At 38.5% G+C, this 20,354-nt stretch overlaps 1 protein-coding gene across 2 annotated transcripts in view; it reads right to left on the minus strand.

The window, feature by feature from the left end:
* Nucleotides 1–6,977: 6,977 nt before the first annotated feature.
* The window catches only part of NFATC3 (nuclear factor of activated T cells 3), a 74,736-nt gene continuing 61,359 nt past the window's right edge, over nucleotides 6,978–20,354 (minus strand). The window contains exons 10-11 of one of the 2 annotated variants that reach the window (XM_055726830.1): nucleotides 20,075–20,176; nucleotides 6,978–10,492 (exon numbers count right to left, since the gene is read on the minus strand). In XM_055726830.1, coding sequence (XP_055582805.1) covers nucleotides 10,368–10,492; nucleotides 20,075–20,176 — 227 coding nt within the window. In that variant the 3' untranslated portion in view covers nucleotides 6,978–10,367. The remainder of the gene's footprint in view (nucleotides 10,493–20,074; nucleotides 20,177–20,354) is intronic. The other variant, XM_055726832.1, reaches the window with a different exon arrangement.

Consider the following 20,354-nt stretch of genomic DNA (forward strand, 5'->3'; position numbering starts at 1 on the left):
TTCCTAGTGTTTTCTTATCCTAAAAGCAAGTCTCCAGTGAACTCTTCTGCTTTGCTCTCCTCAGCCTTGTGATTAAGTGTATGTGGCTGCCATGTTAGCAGTGGTACCAGAAATTTGGGCTTTGCTTTCAGCTGGAGACGTCGTAGCTCAGTTAGCTGTCATTCTGTTAGCGTCCTACGATTAGCTGTCATTCCGTTAGTGTCCTCTGGGAAAGGCCATTTGCCATCACTGTTTATGGTCTGAAAAAGGGGTAAAATAGTCCAGTCCTTAGTGAATTAGGAGTAGGAGCAGCAGTGGCTTTGCTGGAGCTTGGTGCAGGGGGACATTGTAGAAGCTGTGAACCTCCTGATAAGCTCTGTTGGGTTCAGTACAAGCGAGCCAAAGCTGTTTTCCTCAGTGACCTTTCTGCACGTGAGATTTCATCTCCTATTCCTGCTTGCTTATGTTTATTTTGTGGGAGTCATACTGAGAATAAAATGACAAAATACACAAATGGGGGAGAAATAATTCAAACTGCATGCCATCCTAAACCTCCTTCTCAGTTGCAAATAGAGAGCCAAAGCTGGTGTGCCATTAGCTTCTCCCTCTGTGCCGGATGCCTGTGCCTTTGAGAGGCTCACAAAGTATAAGCTGGATTCGGGCATGTGTTTTGTGAGCACTTGCACCTCATTTGCTAGACAAAAGAGACTCCAGAGAAGTGTCCTGAAAACTTGGTGAAAAAATGAGTTGTATCTAATTGTTTGTGAACTTTCTTTTTACCCCTGACTTTTCTTGGGGGGAATTGGAACAGCAGGCATAAAGATGGGATCTCTGTGTTGATTAAATGTTGTAGCAGCCACACGCCCACCCCCCAAGCTGCAGTTTGCCTTCTTTAAAAAAAAAAAAAAAAAAAAGTAGTAATCCTAAAACAATCAGTATGCTGTTGAGAGTAGAAAACTCGATTGTATATGCCTTACTCAGTAGAGTGCCAGCAATACCAAATGAAGATTTGAAGGTGCTTGCTTGTTTTAAACAACTTTACAAGCTTGAGGACCACTTCCAGAACGGTGCACCAAGTGAGCTCCACATATCTCAATAATGTGATTTCTTTTTTTTTTTTTTTTTTTAACATCACCACTGAGTATTTTTTGTGTTGCATGATATCCAGTTCTGGTTGTGCCTGCTTGGGCCCATCCACAGCAGATCTCCACTGTCTGCAAAGTGGCCTTGGGTGATGCACAAGCTACCCTAGTGTTGTATTTCTGATGAAAGAAACACAATGTAGCTTCAAATCTACCCTACCAGCTGAATGGAAAGAGAGAATTTAATTGCCTTTTTTCATTTTTGCTACTTTGTTTATGAAAGATTTAGTCACTGTTTAAATATTTAGTATCACTTAGTATTGTACTGCATTTAGGCTGTGTCCTCCCAACCCAATGGGATTTTTTTTTTGTTACAACTGATACAATTCCATGTTACTCCACTACTCCAAATATTGTTTGAACTGCTAAGAGTTTATGTACTTGGGAAAAATCTTGGGCTTAGTGTAATCTATGTGCAAGTGATACAAAGCAATGAGGGCACAGTCTCTGTAGAGAGAATCCACAAGGGAGGGCAAAAATGGCACAGAAAAATTGAACAATAAACACTGGAACATGCCCTGCTTAGCCAGTGATCTGTTTAACTGTTGCTTATCTAAAGGGTATTTTATACAGCTTATCTAAAGGGTATTTTATACAGCTTAACTGTTATCTAAAAACTATTGCTAAAAATTCTGTGAGAGATTTTTTTTTCTGCATTCTGCTATGAAGTAGGGGTTGAGGTTAACCTTTTGTAGTGATGGAAGCCTGCAATTTGAGGAAGCCTTGCGCAGTAACCAAAAAGTTGGGTTGTGAGGTGTTGTCCCCTTGGCATGTTCTGTATTCTTTCTGGCTAAGGAAACCATATTGGTCTCCAGTGTCATTTTAGCAGCTGGATTAGTTCCAGAGGGTTTAGGTTCAGACAATCAGTATTTTAGACTCTAAGTGAAACTCTGCTGACAGCCACAAAATATATGCCTGTCTCTGCCACTCCAAACCACGATGTCATTCAGCCCAGTATTTGGCCAGTGTTGGATTGCTTGTTTCCTTCATTGTCTGTGCAACTTTTCCATTATAACTTTTGTCAGTGGTGAGGTCAGATGGCAATGATGACGTGCTTGGCATAGCTTCTTTTTTTCATATCCTTAGAAAAAATAATCCCATAGTAGCACTTAATTCAGTTTCAGTATTGCCTTATTTGTCCTATTGGCGTGATGACTTGTGCTCCTCATCCAGCTACTGTGACTACAGCCAGGCAAATGTCACAGGGGCGGTATTTGCTGTTGCTTGAATAAAGTTGTCCTTGACCTCTCATATTTGCTTTCTGTTGAAGATTTTATAAGCAAATTTTTATTCCTGGTAAGGGAAGAAGTGGTGGGAACATGGAACTGCGCAAATGCGTGGATCAGCCAAACAGTAAGCGTGCCAATTAGTGCAGCTAGAGACAGAAACAGTTACAGTTACTATGAGAACTTTAGGCTATCACACAGTACAGACCTGAACACAAACTGTTGTAAGTAACAGGCAGTTGTAAGGGTTAATGTCTTGTGAGCAACCAGTACACACAGAGACACAGCATAAAAAGCACACAGTGAACATGTTGAATTAATGGCAGTTAAAATGGAAATGCACATCTCTTGTGAACTGAAACTGTTTCTGATTTCTAAATGGTTGCACCTTTATTATGATGCATTTCTTACAATGCTGGACCTTAAAACTAAAACATAATTTGTTAAATCGTAGAAAACCAGTGCTTTGGAGCAGGCTGTGCAGCAGCTTTGAAGGCACTAGTTCAAATGATGGAAGACTGGAAAAATCTGTTCTTACATCATACTCACAAATTTCCTACTTAAAAGCAATGGCATACTGACTTCTAAAAGTTTGCGTTGTCCTTTTCCAGCACATTGTAAGAAAGACTTGGCTGGTGGATACACCAGGGAGTTCATGGAATATTTACAAACAGATCCTTTTATTGCAATAAGGAAAAATCTATGATGCATGTAAGAGAACTGGGAGGACACTCAGCTACTCTGTGCTGTTGTGTTTCTTCCAGTGTTGTTGCCACCTTGGCAGAGAGAATCCCTCATGCCTTTTGTAGCAAGCTACGTTAAGTTTAGGAAGGCAACCCTGACTTTTCATGCCTTTTCCTAAATAATGCTCGATGACACATTAAATCCTGAAAGCTGATGTTAGTGTTAGAGCCAGTGCTCTGCTAGCTCTACTCTTGCTGCTTGCAGAAGACCTAGTACATTAAGTTTGGCTTAGGAACTTGTGTGTTTGGTACCAGATGCTACAGTTGTTAAGGTGTGGAGGTGCTTATTGTTTTTTTTTAAAGTACCTGTTTTCTAGAAACATTTGCTTTCCTGACTGTCAGGATCTTCAGTAGTCTGCTTCCTTGTCTTCTCTGCTTTTAATTAAAAGAAGGACTTTTTCAAGTCATTAGATATTTCTCATTCCAGTGACACAAGAACTTCTGAAAGTAGTTTCTCCTTTTTTAGCTTTTCTCCCTTTTCTCCCTCCATCTTACTTCATGTGATACAACTGATTATCCAGCACCACATTCCCGAGCAATATTTTCATGAATGTCGGAGCTTACTTTAGGTACATCACATTTCTTTGAAAATTATGACACAATCAAGAATTACAGAAAAGAAGGCTGACTCACAGTAGCTTTTCTCATGTACTAGAGCTCAGGTGGATAGGAAAGAGCATGAGTGCACCGAATGATGAAACCACACTGACACTAGAGACAGAAATGGAGACCGATTACTAAGACTGGTGGAAAAACAACCCCCAAAAGCAAACAACCAGCAAACAGCACCTGGGGTTCAAATACTCGCTGTCAATTATTTGCAGTATGACCTATCAGAGAGTTACCTGTTGGCATTGAACTTCTTGATGCAAGGGGCAGGACCTCTCTGATCAGAACTGCTCTTTATTAGTCTTGCCTGTATCATTTTCAGGCCCTTTAGCCCATGCTCCTCACTCTCTTCCCTAGAAAATCAGTCTGTCCAACCTGCAGGAATTTTCCATGCTGTACATCTTTTTGATTTCTTCCAGACCCAACTTTTTATACTTTCATTGGTTCCCTTTTATCTTTATGGATAATGCAGCTCCTGCATACAGAAGTCTTTATTGTCAATATTTTTGGTGTTTTTTTTTAATTATTTGCTTTGTCACAGTGAATCTTTCTGTAAGAAAAGGTGAATGGCAACAAAAGCTGAATGGCTGAAAAAAACAAACCATGACTCTCAAGATATTTTTTTTTGTTCTTTGCCTGTTTGCTTACCCAGTTTTATTATTCTCCTTTTAAATGCCTGTGTTTCATTATCACCATGTATATGTGATTCTGTGAGCTGTTCCAACTTGTTTCTTTATGGAAGGTGTAACAGTGTTAAACCTTCTTTATGGAAGGTTTCTGCAGTGTATTAAGAGGCCAGGACTAAGTTACTGGATGTGCACAGCAGGTAATGCAGCTTGCTAACAGGCTAAGCTGTGCACGGGCAGCTTGACATGCCTTCTGTCTGGCTTAGCCTTCTTCAGCTAAGAACTACCAAAGTTTTCTTGTACCCACAAATATATGCATTTCTCTGTGGTACACATCAGTTGCACCAACGCTTAACTAGGTAATTTTATTCATAAAGTTGTCAAATGAGAAATGTCATAAGTTACTTTTTCTGGAGGTAGAGCCCTTGTAATGGGAGCAAGCGGAGCCTACACACACTCTACCAGCTCTTACCAGCAGATGTCACAGCAGTGACAGTAAGGAAAAGGTGGGGTTTGGTTTGTGTTTTTTTTTTTTTTCTTTTCAGTGTCCAGACAATATTTAACGATAATAAATTTAAATAATAATTAATAATAAACCAACAAAAACTTGACACTAATTTTTCAGAAACTTGTATAGCTGACTTCTCTAGCAGATCAGCCTTTTCTAAAACAAAACAAGCCTTTGCAAAGCAAGTGTCTTATTTTTATCGCTTCTTAAAGTCTGGTTAGTTTTTTGGTTTTTGGGGGGTTTTTTCTGTTCTTTTACATGTAGCAGATATTACCGGTAACAGAGGTAACAGTAGGTTGTTGTAAAATAATTTGTTTCTTAGAGAATCTTGGCAAATGGCAATGCTTTTTGTGTGTTAAGAGTAGCTGATGAACGTTATCCTTTTTAGTAGGCACAATAAAGTTCAGTGTTAACTTCCATTACCAGAGAAGCCTGTATGCAAAACTATGCATGAATTTAAATATATTAGAAATTCTTTTCCATGTTGGACTGAGTACGCTTTTAACAGCCTTTCACATACCTTAATACTTCAATCACTACAGCAGTGGCTAGTTCCTGAATGATATTCTTCTAAATTAATTAAAGCCAAGGCGGCGGGGCGAGGGGGAAGGTGGGGGACCACTCGGGAAAGATCTCAGTTCTCACCTAATTTGCTACAGAGGAGCAAGTGCTGGATTCAAAGCACACGCTGGTATTTTGAGTTAGGCTGGGTGAGATGGCAGGAAGGATAGGAGCCTGGAAACAGGGAAGCAGACAGCACAAGCAGTGCTGGGGAATACTGTAAGGCAATACCAGCTACAGTAAGAGAATTAAAAGGCCATGATTTCTGCCAGCACCTCCTCTGCATTGGGGTCCTAAATGAGCAGAAACTTCTAATACTCTTGTAAAGAAACTGACATTCCTTCTCTCTGAAATGACAGAACAGTCTTTCTCGAAGTAGAATTGAAGTTTTCATAATGCCTGGAATAAAGTCCCCTCTCTGCAGCGCAGCAGCCAGGGGTGTCAGGGTGAGTGCCCAGGGCTAGTCATGCTCAGCTTTAAAAGCCCTGGCGTGACTGCACATCCTATCATCAATCCTGTCTTATCATCAATCCTGTCCTATCAATCTCAGTGAATCAGCCTTCAGCCTGTTTGCACCTAAAAGACGACTTGAATTGACAGCAAAGTATACGCAGTCAATCCATGGATTATTACTAGTGTTGGCATATGCTAATTATATACTGGGTAATCATACTAGAAAACATGTGGAAGAGCTTTTAGACAGCTTGTGCTATTTTTAGTAAAACTCAGATATAATTACTTTGCATTCAGTTACTGGCACTGTAGCTACCTCTTTCTGCTATATTTATAGATAAAAAACATTGGCGAAGGTAATCAGTCAGGACATGCGCTCTAAATAAGAACCTAATCCTGAAGTGGCCTGTGTTCTCCCTGCACAAGGTGAGCACATCCCGGTGGGATGGTGGCTCTCTGCTCTCTCGTCAGGTGTGCATTGCTAACCAAAGGCCAGAACTGCTTCAGTGTGCAGTTTGGAACAGGCGTGTACCTTAATATGCCTGGGGATCCCACAGACAAGTAAAAAACCCTGTAACAAAGCTGCGAGGGAGATAAAAATAATATCTTTTCAGTAACACTAATATCACTGAGACTAGAGAGAGATTTTTAAGACCTCAATCTACTATACCATCAGCCAAGATTTGGCAAACAATTTAGACTTTGTAGGAATTTTACATCTATTTTTGAAACAGTTTAACTGCACTTGCCTATGATAATATCCTTTCAGGAGTGGAAATTACCCTTTATGATGTGCTCCCTGAATAGTCATTTCTGGTATATTAATTTCTCTAAATAATCTTGTGATCGTCTAATTGAAACAATGATACCTGCAAATAGGAAATCACTGTTGTGCAGACCGATGCTGTGTCAGCGCTGCTGATCGTTCCTTGCGCAGGTACAGGCTTGCTGTTGCTGGCTTTGAGTCCCAAACTGAAATTGCTTCAGAATTGCTGCCCTTCAAGGGGCCATGGTAAATGTCCCTCATTTGGTATGTCACACCTGAGCATAGCTGTTCACCACTGCATCACAGATAGGGAGTTTCTTCCCACTCTGCATTCGGGTCTGCATTTTAAATAAATGACAATACATTTGCATTATTTTTTTTTTTATTTGAACACTATGATTTAAGAGCCTAAATGCAAGTTTTTCCCTTTATTTCTGCAAGTAGCACTGCAATCATAACTTACAAAAATGTTTAAAATACAAAATGTACATGAAATTACAATACAAGGCTCTGTAAACATCTAGAACTTAATCTTTATTGTCCCACATTTTTAAATATAAAATTTCAATTTGAATGATTTCTGAACCTCAAGGAATGACATCCATTATGAGTATCAAAAATAGAGTTTCAAAGCTTTGTTTGTATCAGAACAAAACTGTCATGTTATTTTCATTCTTTGGTTTAAAAAGGATGGCAGTTCCCCTGATAACATGAAAATTTTACTACAGAAATTCAGATTGCTAGTTTATGGTAATTTCATGAAATCACACCGCACCCTCCCACCCTCCCCACCCCCCCCGGATTAATATACTACCCTTTATTCGTTTTTAACATTGATCTTTGACCCTCCTTATAGAAAAGCTACCTCATCATTAAGGCTTTCCTTCAGGATAATCTAAATTATTACAAAGTTTTGGAAAAGTACTCGGGGAGAAGAAAGGACTTAAGGGCAAGGGAGTGGATGCCAACAAAGTATCAACAGTTGCCGGGTTCTGTTGTTTAATTAAATTTGCATAGTCCAATAGAGATTGTGTGCTTTTTATATCACTAAAATTATACAAGAGTAACAGTCTTTACCTACATTATCACACAAGCTAAAATAAGACCCTTGTACTGAAGCTTTTACAAGGCAAATACAAAACTGCTTTAGTATCCAAAGCTATATATTTTTTTTTATTTAATTTTTAAATAGGAAAGCGTCTCTATGTCTACAGGCATCAAGGTATTTAAAGGCATCAGAAAATTTAGTGCATAGCAACTCCGGATTGTTTGGGCTCCTATAATTTAGGTACAGTGAATTCCAGCTACTTGGAGAACTTGCAAGGAGAGTCTGTACCAGTAGGATAAAGGAGCATAAATCCCATACAGTATGAAAAGCTGTTCAGTTAGAATTCTCCTACAAACAACGGTTAATGCAAAAGACCCAATACATGAATGAAAACTGGAACATGCCTTGCCACCAGCACGTAGCCAGAAGACAATTACGTAGCTTACAGTGTTGTGTGGTGGTTTTTGTACTTTTTTTATTTCTAAGGTGTCAAAACCATAAGTAGATGTATTTCTGTGTGAATCCTTTTCTAGGATCTTTAGTAGAGGACAGAGGAAAGCACCATTGCTGAGGGACAATTACAATATCACGCTTTTCAGATTACAGCCCTGCCAACTTTTTCCTGCAAATTTTAAATTTGCATTATTGGACAATACATTCACAAAAAGGATGCTTAAGATTCCCAACACACACATAGTGGCCTTGCATTAAGTTGTTTGAAATAACTATGAAATGTCAAGATAGTAGCCTTAGGCTACACTCTTAAGTGGAAGTACATGATAAAAGTTGTAATTTCACCTGTTTAATGTGTGGTCTTTTTAAAAGTTCATGATTCGGTTATTACAAAGAGGCAATTATAGCTACTTTCATGGTATTGCTTGGGTGTGACTTAAATTTAGGTGTAAAATTTTGCCTGCAAAAGGCTCAACGGATAGTCTTCCCCATGACTGTCTGCCAAAATGAAACATTGGTGGAATTTGTTTGCTCTTACAGGTATTACAATTCAGTAACAGTATCTGCTTTAAGACCATTTTGCTGTAATTTTAAGTTTACAGTAATTTTCTACAGAAAGAGGCGTGTACTCCATGTATGTTAAACCACTGAAATGTCCACAATTGTCTGAACTAGTTTCAATGCAAACACACTGTCTACATTCCAAAATTTTGGAGTGCATTCACTTTTAATTTTCGTTAGAGCATCATGGCTCACCCAAATGAGGAACTACAACTAACATCTTAAATGCTTTGAGGTTCCATGTATTTCTGGTCTTATTTTGCCATTATTGTTGTACCCTGTATGTTCCGTATCAGAAAGCTTTGTAAACGACAGCGTCTTCTGGGGGAGGGAAATATTTGTGGCCTAAGCAGGCAGTTTCAGATCCTCTCCTAGGTTTCTAATCATAGAGGCCTGAGATTTTTACTAACTATGTAAACAGATAGTCTCAAATGTCTGGGATGATGTGGGTAAGGGAAACGCATCCTTTGAACTGCTATGGATCTTGTCTATTTCTTTGGTAGCTTCTGCTTCACACGTTTACAATGAAACATGAGCAAACCATACTACCTAATCACAAATTGACAGCAAATTACTTGTTAGCAAACTGATGTTTATAAACAGCTTAAATTTAAGGAACGGTAATTTTCATCTCCATAGGACTTCTGAGTGGCATGGTCATCAGGCATACAGCGTGTAAAAGAAACAGATGTGATCAAGTGATTTATTGCATGGAAAACTCAAATGCCACTGAATTGGTGATTTCAAAACCATATTCTGCAGGGAAAGCAGGAACACTTAGATCCTCAGCAAATATTAAAATTTCTCCTGTATCTAACATGGCTTTGATGTTGCTGTTCTTTAATCTAAAATCCTACTGCTCAAATTTGATTACAAATGTAACTTTCTAAGAAAAAGCTATTTCAAGAAGGAGCCTGTGCTAATAAAGAACAGGAAGATTATCCACAAAGTTATAAAAGTTATATTTTGGAATGTCATTTCTATCCCAACACTTTCATGATGGAATGGTCTTTTTGCAGCCTATCAAGTAACATTTTCAGTTTATAAACAAGTGCAGATCTACATTTGGCTTTGCTTCCTATGAATCTAAGAAAGAAAACGCTACAGTATTTGTATACACAATGGCTTCCGTGGCATTGGCTTCAGATGACAGGTATGACTGATTTGCCATTGGAAGATCATATTAAAAAAAAATTAAACAATAGAAGCTTTAAAGGTTTTCCAAAATGACCAAAAGGTGTTACAAATCATCAGTTACAAACTACACTATCTCTAAGGGAAAGCAGCACACTGAAGATGTGTATTAAATCTTTTTCCACATTCAGTACTGTGAATATTATATGAGCAAACTAACATCTCCCCACATCTGAAGCACTTACAATATAAAAGTATTCTATTTAAATGCAAAAAGCAAAGCTTGTTTGTAACTTTAAAACAGTTAAAATATCTGGTGTAGATTCTGTGTGTCCATTTTAAGAAGTCTCTTTACAGCATCTCAGGAACTATAATTAAAATGCTCTGTCTCTACATCAAAAATGTAACCCACTAAAAGGGCTTTGCAAGGATCCACTGTTCCAGTTCATAAAGGCCACAGAGTTGGAAGCACAGTAAGTCTAAAGAGGAGGAAGAGGATGAAGAAATATTCAGAGAAACTGTTAAGTTTTCATGGATGTTCCGTTGTAAGCTTATCCGTTACTGGATTCCATCAGATATTCTTGTCTCCAGAGATCCAGGACATGCACGTGCAGACTGGCCAGCCATTGTTGTTCCATGTGACACTGAGATCTGTGACATATCTCTTCCTATAATCTCATTCACTAAAAAAAAAGAAAAAAAAAAAAAAAGCAAAAAAATGACTTTTTATGCTTTTGAAAAGGCAGGACTCATCAGTGTATCACTTCTAAAAAGAAATATTTCAGTGCTAAGCCTTGATGCAGTTAAGAAACAGAGGATGAATGAGGAACCTAACCTCAGTAATAGTTGAGCAAGGGGGAAACCCCCCCCAGTCCTATTTTCTCCTAGTTTTGCACTTTGTACTTACCAAATCCATGTCGATGGATCCCTAAAACACTTGAAGAAAATAAGCACATGCATATGCGTGACAACCAGGTAATCCAAAGGCACAGCACAGGTCGGTTCAGTACAATTTCCCCACAGAATTCCTTCTGTTCAAGAGTGTTACAGGCACAAGTAACTAACTCTTGGCTCTTTCAAGCTACTTACAGAACTTCCTCAGAACTTGGATTTGGGTTAACAGAATATTCTTTTTAATACTATATACCTATTTAATTGGCCAGTTTTCTTAATAATTGCATTTCTGAAACTGCAGTAATAAACTTTTTTAGTTATCAGTCAACTTTTCTATAGTGAAATGATTGACTAATGATTGACTAATGCAGGTCGCATCAGTTTGTGTGTGTGTGAAATTCACAAAGATTAGCAAACTATTACTATTTACAAGTGAGGGACACCGCTGTGAATATGATGAAGTAGCACTTAAGTTATCAGCAAACAACGATTTTGGAATGTTACCCTAAAGCTTAGATAATTGATTGCAGTATAATTGAGTCTGGAAGATGACAAACCCAATTATTCTAATGGATAAGTGTAAATGGAGTGATATGAATATCTGTTTTAGAAAGTTGGCAATGGTAAGTTTAAGAAACAGTAGTATTCTAAGTGGAGATGAAAAATACCACATTAATGACAAAGTTTAGATAACTATTGGATTATAAGAAAAATAGGGTTATTATTTAATAGTTAGAAGAGGCATGTTGTTTTCCATGATTGAGTCGCAGTAGGTAAACAGCATCTCTTATTCAGCAAGACTTTGAATGTGCTGGATTATAGCAATAAAAGAAAAGCCTCTGCCATGAGTCTGTCTGGATCCCTTTCATGGGATCCTTTTGTTGAGTAAGGACCATTCCCAGTAGAAACAAAATAAATTTTGCTTTGCTAGTAATCTGCTCCTACTGGAAATCTTAAGACGTGTGGAACCTAGGCTTTTTGCTCTTTTGTTCTCTATTTACAGAACAATATTGATATACTTCACCACCTTTCTTAATGCTTCCTTAATTTTCCATAGCAGGATTTAGCTTCCTACTAACCATTCCTCTCTGGCAGAAGCATAACAAAATTAATCTACTGGTAGTGTAAATTGCTCTTTATGTTTATAGTGTTCAACAGTCTGAGCGTTGTCTTTTGCTGCAGCGGTAGCATTAAGTGGGTCTGAAAGAAAATGCAGTAGTATTGCGAATGCTCTGAAATACTTGTGAGATATACAAAATCTAACTCTGAAAACAAGTTTGGTTTATATTTTTTTAGTTTACTTAGAAAAGCTTTAAAATCACCTTAGGTCATATACCCGTATGTAACCACAGAGCAGGTATTTGTTATCTAAAAGTGAATCGGTGGCAGTGGTATTCCCTTGCATGAATGCAAGGACAGCTTGTTAAAAATACACATTATTGCAGGCCAAAGGTGAAAATAGTTCAGACCAGCTATGTAATAACAGAGTCCCTCGAGCATTGCAAGGCTTGCAATTTATTGGCCTTCAAAAAAATCTTTCCGTCAGTGAACTTAACCGCATGAGCGCAGGTAGGGTACTTTTTCCAACTATTTTTATTACGTCAACACAATGCATAAGTGAGCAGCCATTAAAAAACAAGACTTTTTTTTTGTTTTTTAAACAAAATTTAGTTGTTCACTTATAAGAAGGATGCTCCACCAGCTTCTGTCAGGGCGCTCGTTAAGTTGCTCTGACTACAGGACCTCTAACAGCTATTACCAGCTGTACGCTGCTGAATAGTCGCTTTGTGCAAATCAGATACTGCAGCTGTTCAGCACTACTAAAACTTTCATGAGCCATACAATAAAAAGCAATATAGCTAAATGTCTTTTATATTTTGAAATTATGAAGATGGTTACTTCCTTTAAGTTTTGATAGGTGATACGTGTCTGTACTGATGACACTAGAGCACGCTGGTCTATACTGTTGCAACGGTTTGTAGGTCCCACAGGCAAAGGTGTTTCACTGAACAGCACGTAGCCACGTGGCATTAAGTTTTCCTCAAATCACATTACACTGTGAATACAATAGCTGGGTCATATGGTGCTTTATTTGCCAAAGTTCTGCATAATTCATTATGTGGAGTACTAAATTCAAGTTATAGGTTAATTTGGCTTTTTTGTTTGTTTGGTTTTGAGATTATTTTTTTTTAATAACCATGGATTTGTTTACAATAAGCTGTTATATAGCGGAGTTCAATAGCTCTGTCATGCCTTTCATTTTGCTGTTGGAGAACTATTTTTAGCAACGTTTCTAGCATGTAGCCAATATAGGTTTATCTGATTATATGTATTTCCATTCGAAACATGTACCGTCTCTAAGGGAAATGCTGTACCTTCTCTTCTTCTCAACAGAAAATTCTGGTGGAGTAGTTTTACTTGCCATAGTAATTTTGTTAGGATTGCTGATTTTTAAACCCAACCAGTATTCAAGTGTGCTTTTTTTTTTAAAAAAGAAGAATCTTAATCAGTGTTTTGTCAGAGTGCCGTGCAGGCCTAAGTAAAAGGCCAGAATAACTTTTCTGCTGTGCCTGGCAAAGGTGTTTTTTCACTTTTTCACAGACCGTAGCCTCCTGACTAACACATCTTCCAATTTTATACTTTCCAAGAGTGCCCTGTCTGGAAATCTGTAAGCAACAAAGGGATGGGGGAAGCTTGCAGACTCTGGAGGACTGCGTGTCGATTTAGATTATGTACAGATGATGGTACAAACGCTTTGAAGGAAGCACAGCCTGCAGAACCCAGCGGCTGAGATCCAAGTGCTCTGACCTTGTGCGGTGCAGCAGCCTGGCTGCCGGCCGTCAGAGCCCTGGGCAGGGGGTGCGGGCAGTGATGCCCTAACAGGCACAGGGTGGCCGAGCCAGCTGCCTGGCTGGCAGTGCCCAACACTCTTGGGAGCGCTGGGAGGGATCAACAGGGACAGTGCGGGGCAATGAACCAGCATGTGGGCTAGCAGGTGCCGGAATGGGCATTTAAACCAAAGCTGGTCTTTTAAAGACTGAAAAAACCCAAAGAAGCCATATTGAGTATTTACCAAAATTAGGCAGCCTGGAAGTCCTTTGGAACAGCTCACTGAAGAGATGTACAACTCTGCTTTATGGCAGCAGATAATGAGATGCCTGCATGTATCTAAGCTGGGAAGCATTTGGCTTTATATGAAGGACATTCTGTGTCTACCAGCATTACTGTCGTTAACTTGTCTGACTTAAAGAAGTTTAAAATATAAATCAAGTAGTCGGTAGGAAGAGTTAAAATTCTGCATAGAAATGTACATGACTGAAGGTAAAGTCATAAGGTGTTTTACTTTTTGTATTAATTTGTGACGGAGAAAATCATATTACATTATTTTTAAAGACTAAAACAGAAACGCAAAGGTTAGTATCTGAATGCATGACATATTACCCTCTTCCACACAGGGTCAGTCTCGGAACATTTAGTAGTCTGTGTTTGAAACTGAAAACTTAATTCATGAACGTAAACACAGGTCTTCTATAATGTTGTCTAGCAAAATCCAAGTTCTTAGGTGATGAATTGGGAGAGGAAGTCAGTATCTACAGTCCTGAGACAGGACAGAGCTCAGGCTATGCTAAGGATGCCTTACAAACAAAAGATGACTTCTTTTCTACACTTCCCAGAATACTTTATCCCACCTTTCTGATTTTCAACTATGGGTTGCGTGGGCTATGTTGTCCTAGAAGTGTAATTAGAAAGATTTCATATACCTTTTGCTTAACCTTAAAAGCCATCCAGTTAGCAATTACATACTGGGAAACCAAGTTGCGTGGCTTTTTTAATACATGCAATTATTTTTTTTTATAAAATTTCCTTCCTTTCTTCAGCACAAGTTTCAAGGGGAAGGCTGCAGAGCTTGTTTGGGATTCAGTAATACAGAGCTCAGTTATGCTGTTAAGGTTCTCTGTGGTCTGTCTGCCAGGTTCATTTGTGGCATTTATACTTCTGTTGGCTCTCTGAAGAGAGCCAGGCTCATGAGACTTAAGATGCAGGTGAACTGTTCTGTGAGTAGACCCTGACTCTTTCAGTCTACCTTCTTCCCTGCTTTTCCCCCAGTTCAGTCACTGCCTGGTTGGTGCCAGGTGTTCTGACTGTTAATCCCATACCCTGAACTTCATATTTTGCATACTAATTATAGAGGCCTAACTACTATTTAGTACTCATTTACTATATACTGATCACCTAAAACTGTTTTGGATGATCAGTGTCAACTGAGTGGACAGCATCAAAAGCGTCATCAAATGTTTTAGGCGGCAACCTTTAATAATAACTGGATCAGATCAAAAGGGAGAGGGGGTGGCACATGCTGCACTGTATAGAAATGTGGCAGATTCCTCCACTGCTGTGATAAACGCATTTTGAAAACTTATACAGTTTTTTTTTTGTTTGGTATTTTTGTTTTGTTTTGTTTTCAAATTGGGCTGTGAAATGGAAATGATTTTTAACAACTTTCCTAAGTCTATTTAATTGACCTCTTTGGTAGTTATCCCACATTTGAGAATTTCAGCTGTTACTTTATTTGCTATAGTTTCACCTTTTTCTTATGCAGAGTGTAAGCTGGCTGGTAAATTTATACTAATAGTTAAATTCTTAAATTTTGTTCTGCACAATCTATTTTTAACATGGTGGGGGAAAACCTTCTGCTACAAAGATTAGATTGGACTCGTCAGCGCTAGTGATACTGTAGTATTGTGTTGCAAAGGTTTTTGTGGGTTTTTTTGATTTTGTTCTTTCCCCTTTGTGTTGCATCAAAAAAGCATGAACATGCTGCATTGAAAAAGGCACTGAAAGTCATCTGGAGGCTCAAACCCCTATAATCTTGCAAAAAAATTAAGCCGCATACTAACATCAATACCAGCGGACCAGAGTAGAGGAGAACTAGCTCTGACTTTTGGATCTGCTGTCAAGCTTGTAAAATGAAAGCAACCACGTATTCTTACTGCATTGTTCCCATTGTTTTGATTTCACATAGTGTTCTGTTTGCTTTTTTAAGTCCCTGCTAAGTGCACACGTGAAAGCCAAGCCACTGAGACTCACAGAAAACTGGGCCACAGCTCCTGGGAGGCCTCGTGCCCCCTGCTCCTGCCTGTACCTTCTGGGCAGAGGGCTTTGCCTCTTGGTCACTGAAGCCTTGCACCAGGGCAGCTGATAGTTACTGCTCCAGCTGTTTGCTGCATGAACTGCCAGACTGTTCATGAAGTTCTCTTAAAACTGTCGCAATTTGCAGTCCAAAGTTTTAAGATAACTAAAATTAGGTTGAACAGCCCAGCCTTTTGTGCTGTCAGTGACACATATAGCTAGGGGCAGTAATCTTATCAGCTGTTTCAAGAGATGCCTCCTGTGAGCAGTAGTGACCAACCTCTCCGGAGAAATTCTCACCTACAAAAAGTTACTCACATCAGCCGATTTGAACAGAACAAAGCTCTTGCGTTAAGAAGCATGACAACATCATGAAAGCTGGTGCTTTTACTAATAAGTTGCTGAGTATTTTGGATAAATTAAAAATTTAGACAAACAAGTTCCTCTTTTAAGAACTGGAGCTTTGAAATGTTTGTAGTATCTATGCCTTTTTTCCCCACTGTTAATCAGTTCTACAAATGTCACCTTAATTTATTCTCTCAGTCTGAGACCAACCCATAATTTATCAAGTCAACATATACCTGTGCCACCTTACTGAATATTTTATATTAGAATAAAAAGATATTTAGACATAGCATGATCTCCAGCATGGGTGTTTGAAGTTCTAACATCAGAAGTAAAGGCATTATCTTTTTAAATCAAATGCCAACCAAATATGAGCATGCTTCTAGATTGCTCTACTTAATTCCCCCCCTAGAGCTGTGAATGCTAAGGGAACAAATACTTTGTATTGGAGCACAAAGGAAAAGATGAGCAATTCCTGAAGCTAAAGGCCTTTCTGGGAATAGCGCAAGTGACCTCTCATTCCCTTGCAGGAAGCCAGTAATCTATAATCAGCATCTATACTTTCTACAAGACAACAGAATCTCTCTAATAGGCAGTTACCACCAAGCATTTTAGGGTTTTGTTAGGTCAAAAATACTGCCTGAAAACCTCCGTGGAGAACTATAAGCCAGCCAGTTCAACAACTAATGGGTTGTAATGGGTAATAGTAGAGACCTGAGGAAAACCACCAGCCTCCAGCATGTGTTTGTCCTAGGGAATTCCCAGGCCAGAGACATCTTCTGTGCCGAGTGGTCCTGTTTGGATTTTTCTCCCCAGGGTCTTCAAGGTCTGTGCAAAATTCTGTCATCCACTCTACTCTGAGACAGTGAGTTCCAAAGTTTAACTATGTAGAGCTGTAGTAATGCTTTGTATATGCGTTGAACTTGCCGCAGGATTGCTTGGTGGACACTTTTATTATTTTGTCTCCCAAGAAGTATTTTGCATCACCTTTCCTGTGCCACCCATTCATTTTATTATACTTAGCGTGTTCTCCTCGTTCATTTTTCTGGCTGGAGCGTCCTAGCTGATTCAATGTAACTTCTGTTCTAAATCTTTGGTCGTGCTAATTGTCCTTGACCAAAACACCACGTATGCATCCAATTCTTTTGTGACGTCAGGGCATGATGCGGGCACATCACAGATCTGTATTAGCAGTATTTGTTTGTTCTTGGCTGGTTCCCTAAGCATTCCCAGCATTTATTCACCTTTTTAAGACTACTTTTAACACTCCTGAGCAAGTTTTCATAGACTTGTCCATTTAAATTCAAGATGGCTTTAAATAAGAATAGTTCAGAGAGCTTGTCGTGGTATGTATGGAATTAGGGCAGGTTGGTCTTTTTGCCTTCCCTTACCCTAATTTCCACTCCTTTAACTGATTTTCTTTAATCACAAGGCCTTCCTGGAGAGGTTTCTAGACACTTTTTGGTTTTCACTAGTCTGAATAGCTAAGCAGCAGTGTCATCACACTGACCAACTTCCAGTCCCCTGGCTTTAAACCAGATTTAAGCAAGAGGCTATACATTACAGTTAATAGTTCAACGGTTGCTTACTCTTTCAGAGTTGTTGTCTGGCATATCATCTAGCTGAGGTGAACTGTGTCACTGCCTGTTTATCTGTCTGTTCTGAAACCTTTTGACTGATACTTCAACTTGAGACAGGTCCTGCAACATGTCCCTTTTCCAAAGGACTTTGGCATGAGAATCTCTAGTTCCTCAACTGCAAACATCAATACAAAAGTTTTCTAAATTAAATTATTGAATTTTAACTTAATTCCTGAATTGTCTTCTATCTGCTGGCCAGGTTTCACATTTAACCTAATAATTTTCATGTTCTTTTCTGAATTTGAAAGCAGCTTGCAGTCTCACTGCAGAATAGTTGTACGCTTAATCTGAACCTTCATAAACAGTTTGCGGACTGTTTGCAACTATTTTTCTTAACTTTGTTTTCCTGTAACTCCCCTTTTTTTAGTTTGTCAGAGCCTGTAATGCTGAAACTGCTACAAAACAAAGAAAAAAAATTAAAAAATCTTTTAAGCAGTTACTGCATGCTTCTGTGGACCAAATAAAGAGATGTTTCCCCTTGTGGGTTCCTCTCATGACTTAGTGCTCCATGAAGCAGTCACACTTAGCCATTCTATAAAGGATGACTCAAGTATTCCATTAGCGTATTTCCTGCCGTTGCAGATTGTCTGATCTCCTGCAGCACGCACGCTATGGTTATGGTTCCTCTCCTGTTCAGCAGTATAATTTAGAAGCGATACTCTTCCTAGTTTAAGCTGAACATTAAATCTGTAAGCATTCTCTACCACTAGTTGATACAGTTGGCTTGTCTGATGTGACACTAAGGTTTACACAGGAAAGGTAGTAGAATGGTTCTGTACCCTGAAGAATGCTATCTCTTGCAGTAGCACCACACTGACTATCTTTCTTACACCAAATACCTAAAATACCTGTTATTTAATTTTTTTAAAATGCCAGTCTCTCCATTGTATTTTTCAGATGCTAGCATTTGTGTGTGTGCATATTCTCCTACGGGGCTGGTTTTCGCTTTGTGCGCCCTTTTTAAAAGGGACCTGTCGGTGTATATTTCCTAATTCTAAGTTTGGGGGTTGCCAACCTGTGTGTTACTCTTTAGTTGATGATACTGGTATTTGGGGGTTATTTTATTATTGAATTGAGTTTAAATTTTTCAAGAACTCCTGTTCTTCAACAATTATTCTGTACCTACCAGAGAGGTTCTGAGCACATGTTCTTCCACAGGATATAGGCTAGAACACAGAAATAATCTAAGCCATAACTGGTATTTTACTAATTGATCTGCTGTTTCTAGATACAGAAATGTCGACTTAGTGTACAGAGTCCTTTCCCTAGTTTTGCCATTCTGAACAGCAGCTACTTACCTTACTAATAACATTTTGATGTGTAAGGAAAGAGAACTAAGTCAGTTTTTTTGAAAGACCAACATCGCAATTTACTTCAGTTTCATGGGCAAACTTAAGATCACTCTACACACTAATTGTGTGAGAGTTTTATTAAGGCTATACACAAAGCTTGGTTACTTTACTGTTAACAATCCCAGATCTACTGTACACTTACAAATATCCCCTTTAAAAACCTATGGGGAAAGTAAAGTGAAATGTGTTATATGTGTTTATATATATATATGTGTGTATATTTATATTGGAAAAAAAGAAAGAACAGTATAGTTCTTTGGCATTTTAGGCATGTTTGTAATAAAGTGAAAAACACTTAAGAGGAATGAGTATAAACACAAACACGACCAATATACTGTGTGCCAATTTTTAATATTATTACCATTTAAGAGAGTCATAGTGCGTAATCTTGTTTATATGTGAAATAAAGAAGTTGAAAGCATCTTAAAATAAATCCAGGTGATCTTTCACAATTGTAGTGCACATTCAACTAGAAATCTACTTATGAATCTGTATTCCAAATACTTAGGTATTCCGTTTGTTTAAATTGACATGGCTTCATCCTTTTAAAAAAGGATAACCATTCTAAATTTCTCATGGTTAACTGATCTGGCCACTCTATGCCCTTGCCCATATTTGGCTTAAGATTTTCATATCCTCTTCTGTTTTACTAGATCATACATCACTCAGGAAGTTCTGTGGCAGCTACACATACTGTAAGTGGAGGTTTTTACTGCGTGAGTGTACACCTGGTTCACAACTCCTGAATTTTCAACTATTTCAGAATACACAGGTGTCCAATTATAGCAATACTTAAGTATTACATAGCGCTTTTCACTTGTAGATGTTAAGACTGTTACAACACTTTCCCCTTTCCTTCGTGCTCCAATTTCAAACATTGAAGCGTTTCAGTAAGCAGACTCACCCTCTAGATTTTCCACATAGGAGTTGGACATGAGTGCTGAATGTTGAGTCCATTTCTCTGTTGAACCTGATGGCTGGTATTCCAGGTCAGAGATAAAACTGTCTGTGTCAGAGAAGAAGACAGACATAACTACTGACTGGACTAAATCAAGAAGTTACAGTTCACTCAACCAGGAAGTGACTTTCAGTTTTCTTTTAATAGCACTAACTTTAAATACTCAGTTTCATTCACAACTACTACATATGTTGACATAAGTAACTATTTATAAATTATCAGAGTG

This window comes from Falco cherrug, chromosome 14 (genome assembly GCF_023634085.1).
Source record: "Falco cherrug isolate bFalChe1 chromosome 14, bFalChe1.pri, whole genome shotgun sequence".
Lineage (NCBI taxonomy): Eukaryota > Metazoa > Chordata > Aves > Falconiformes > Falconidae > Falco > Falco cherrug.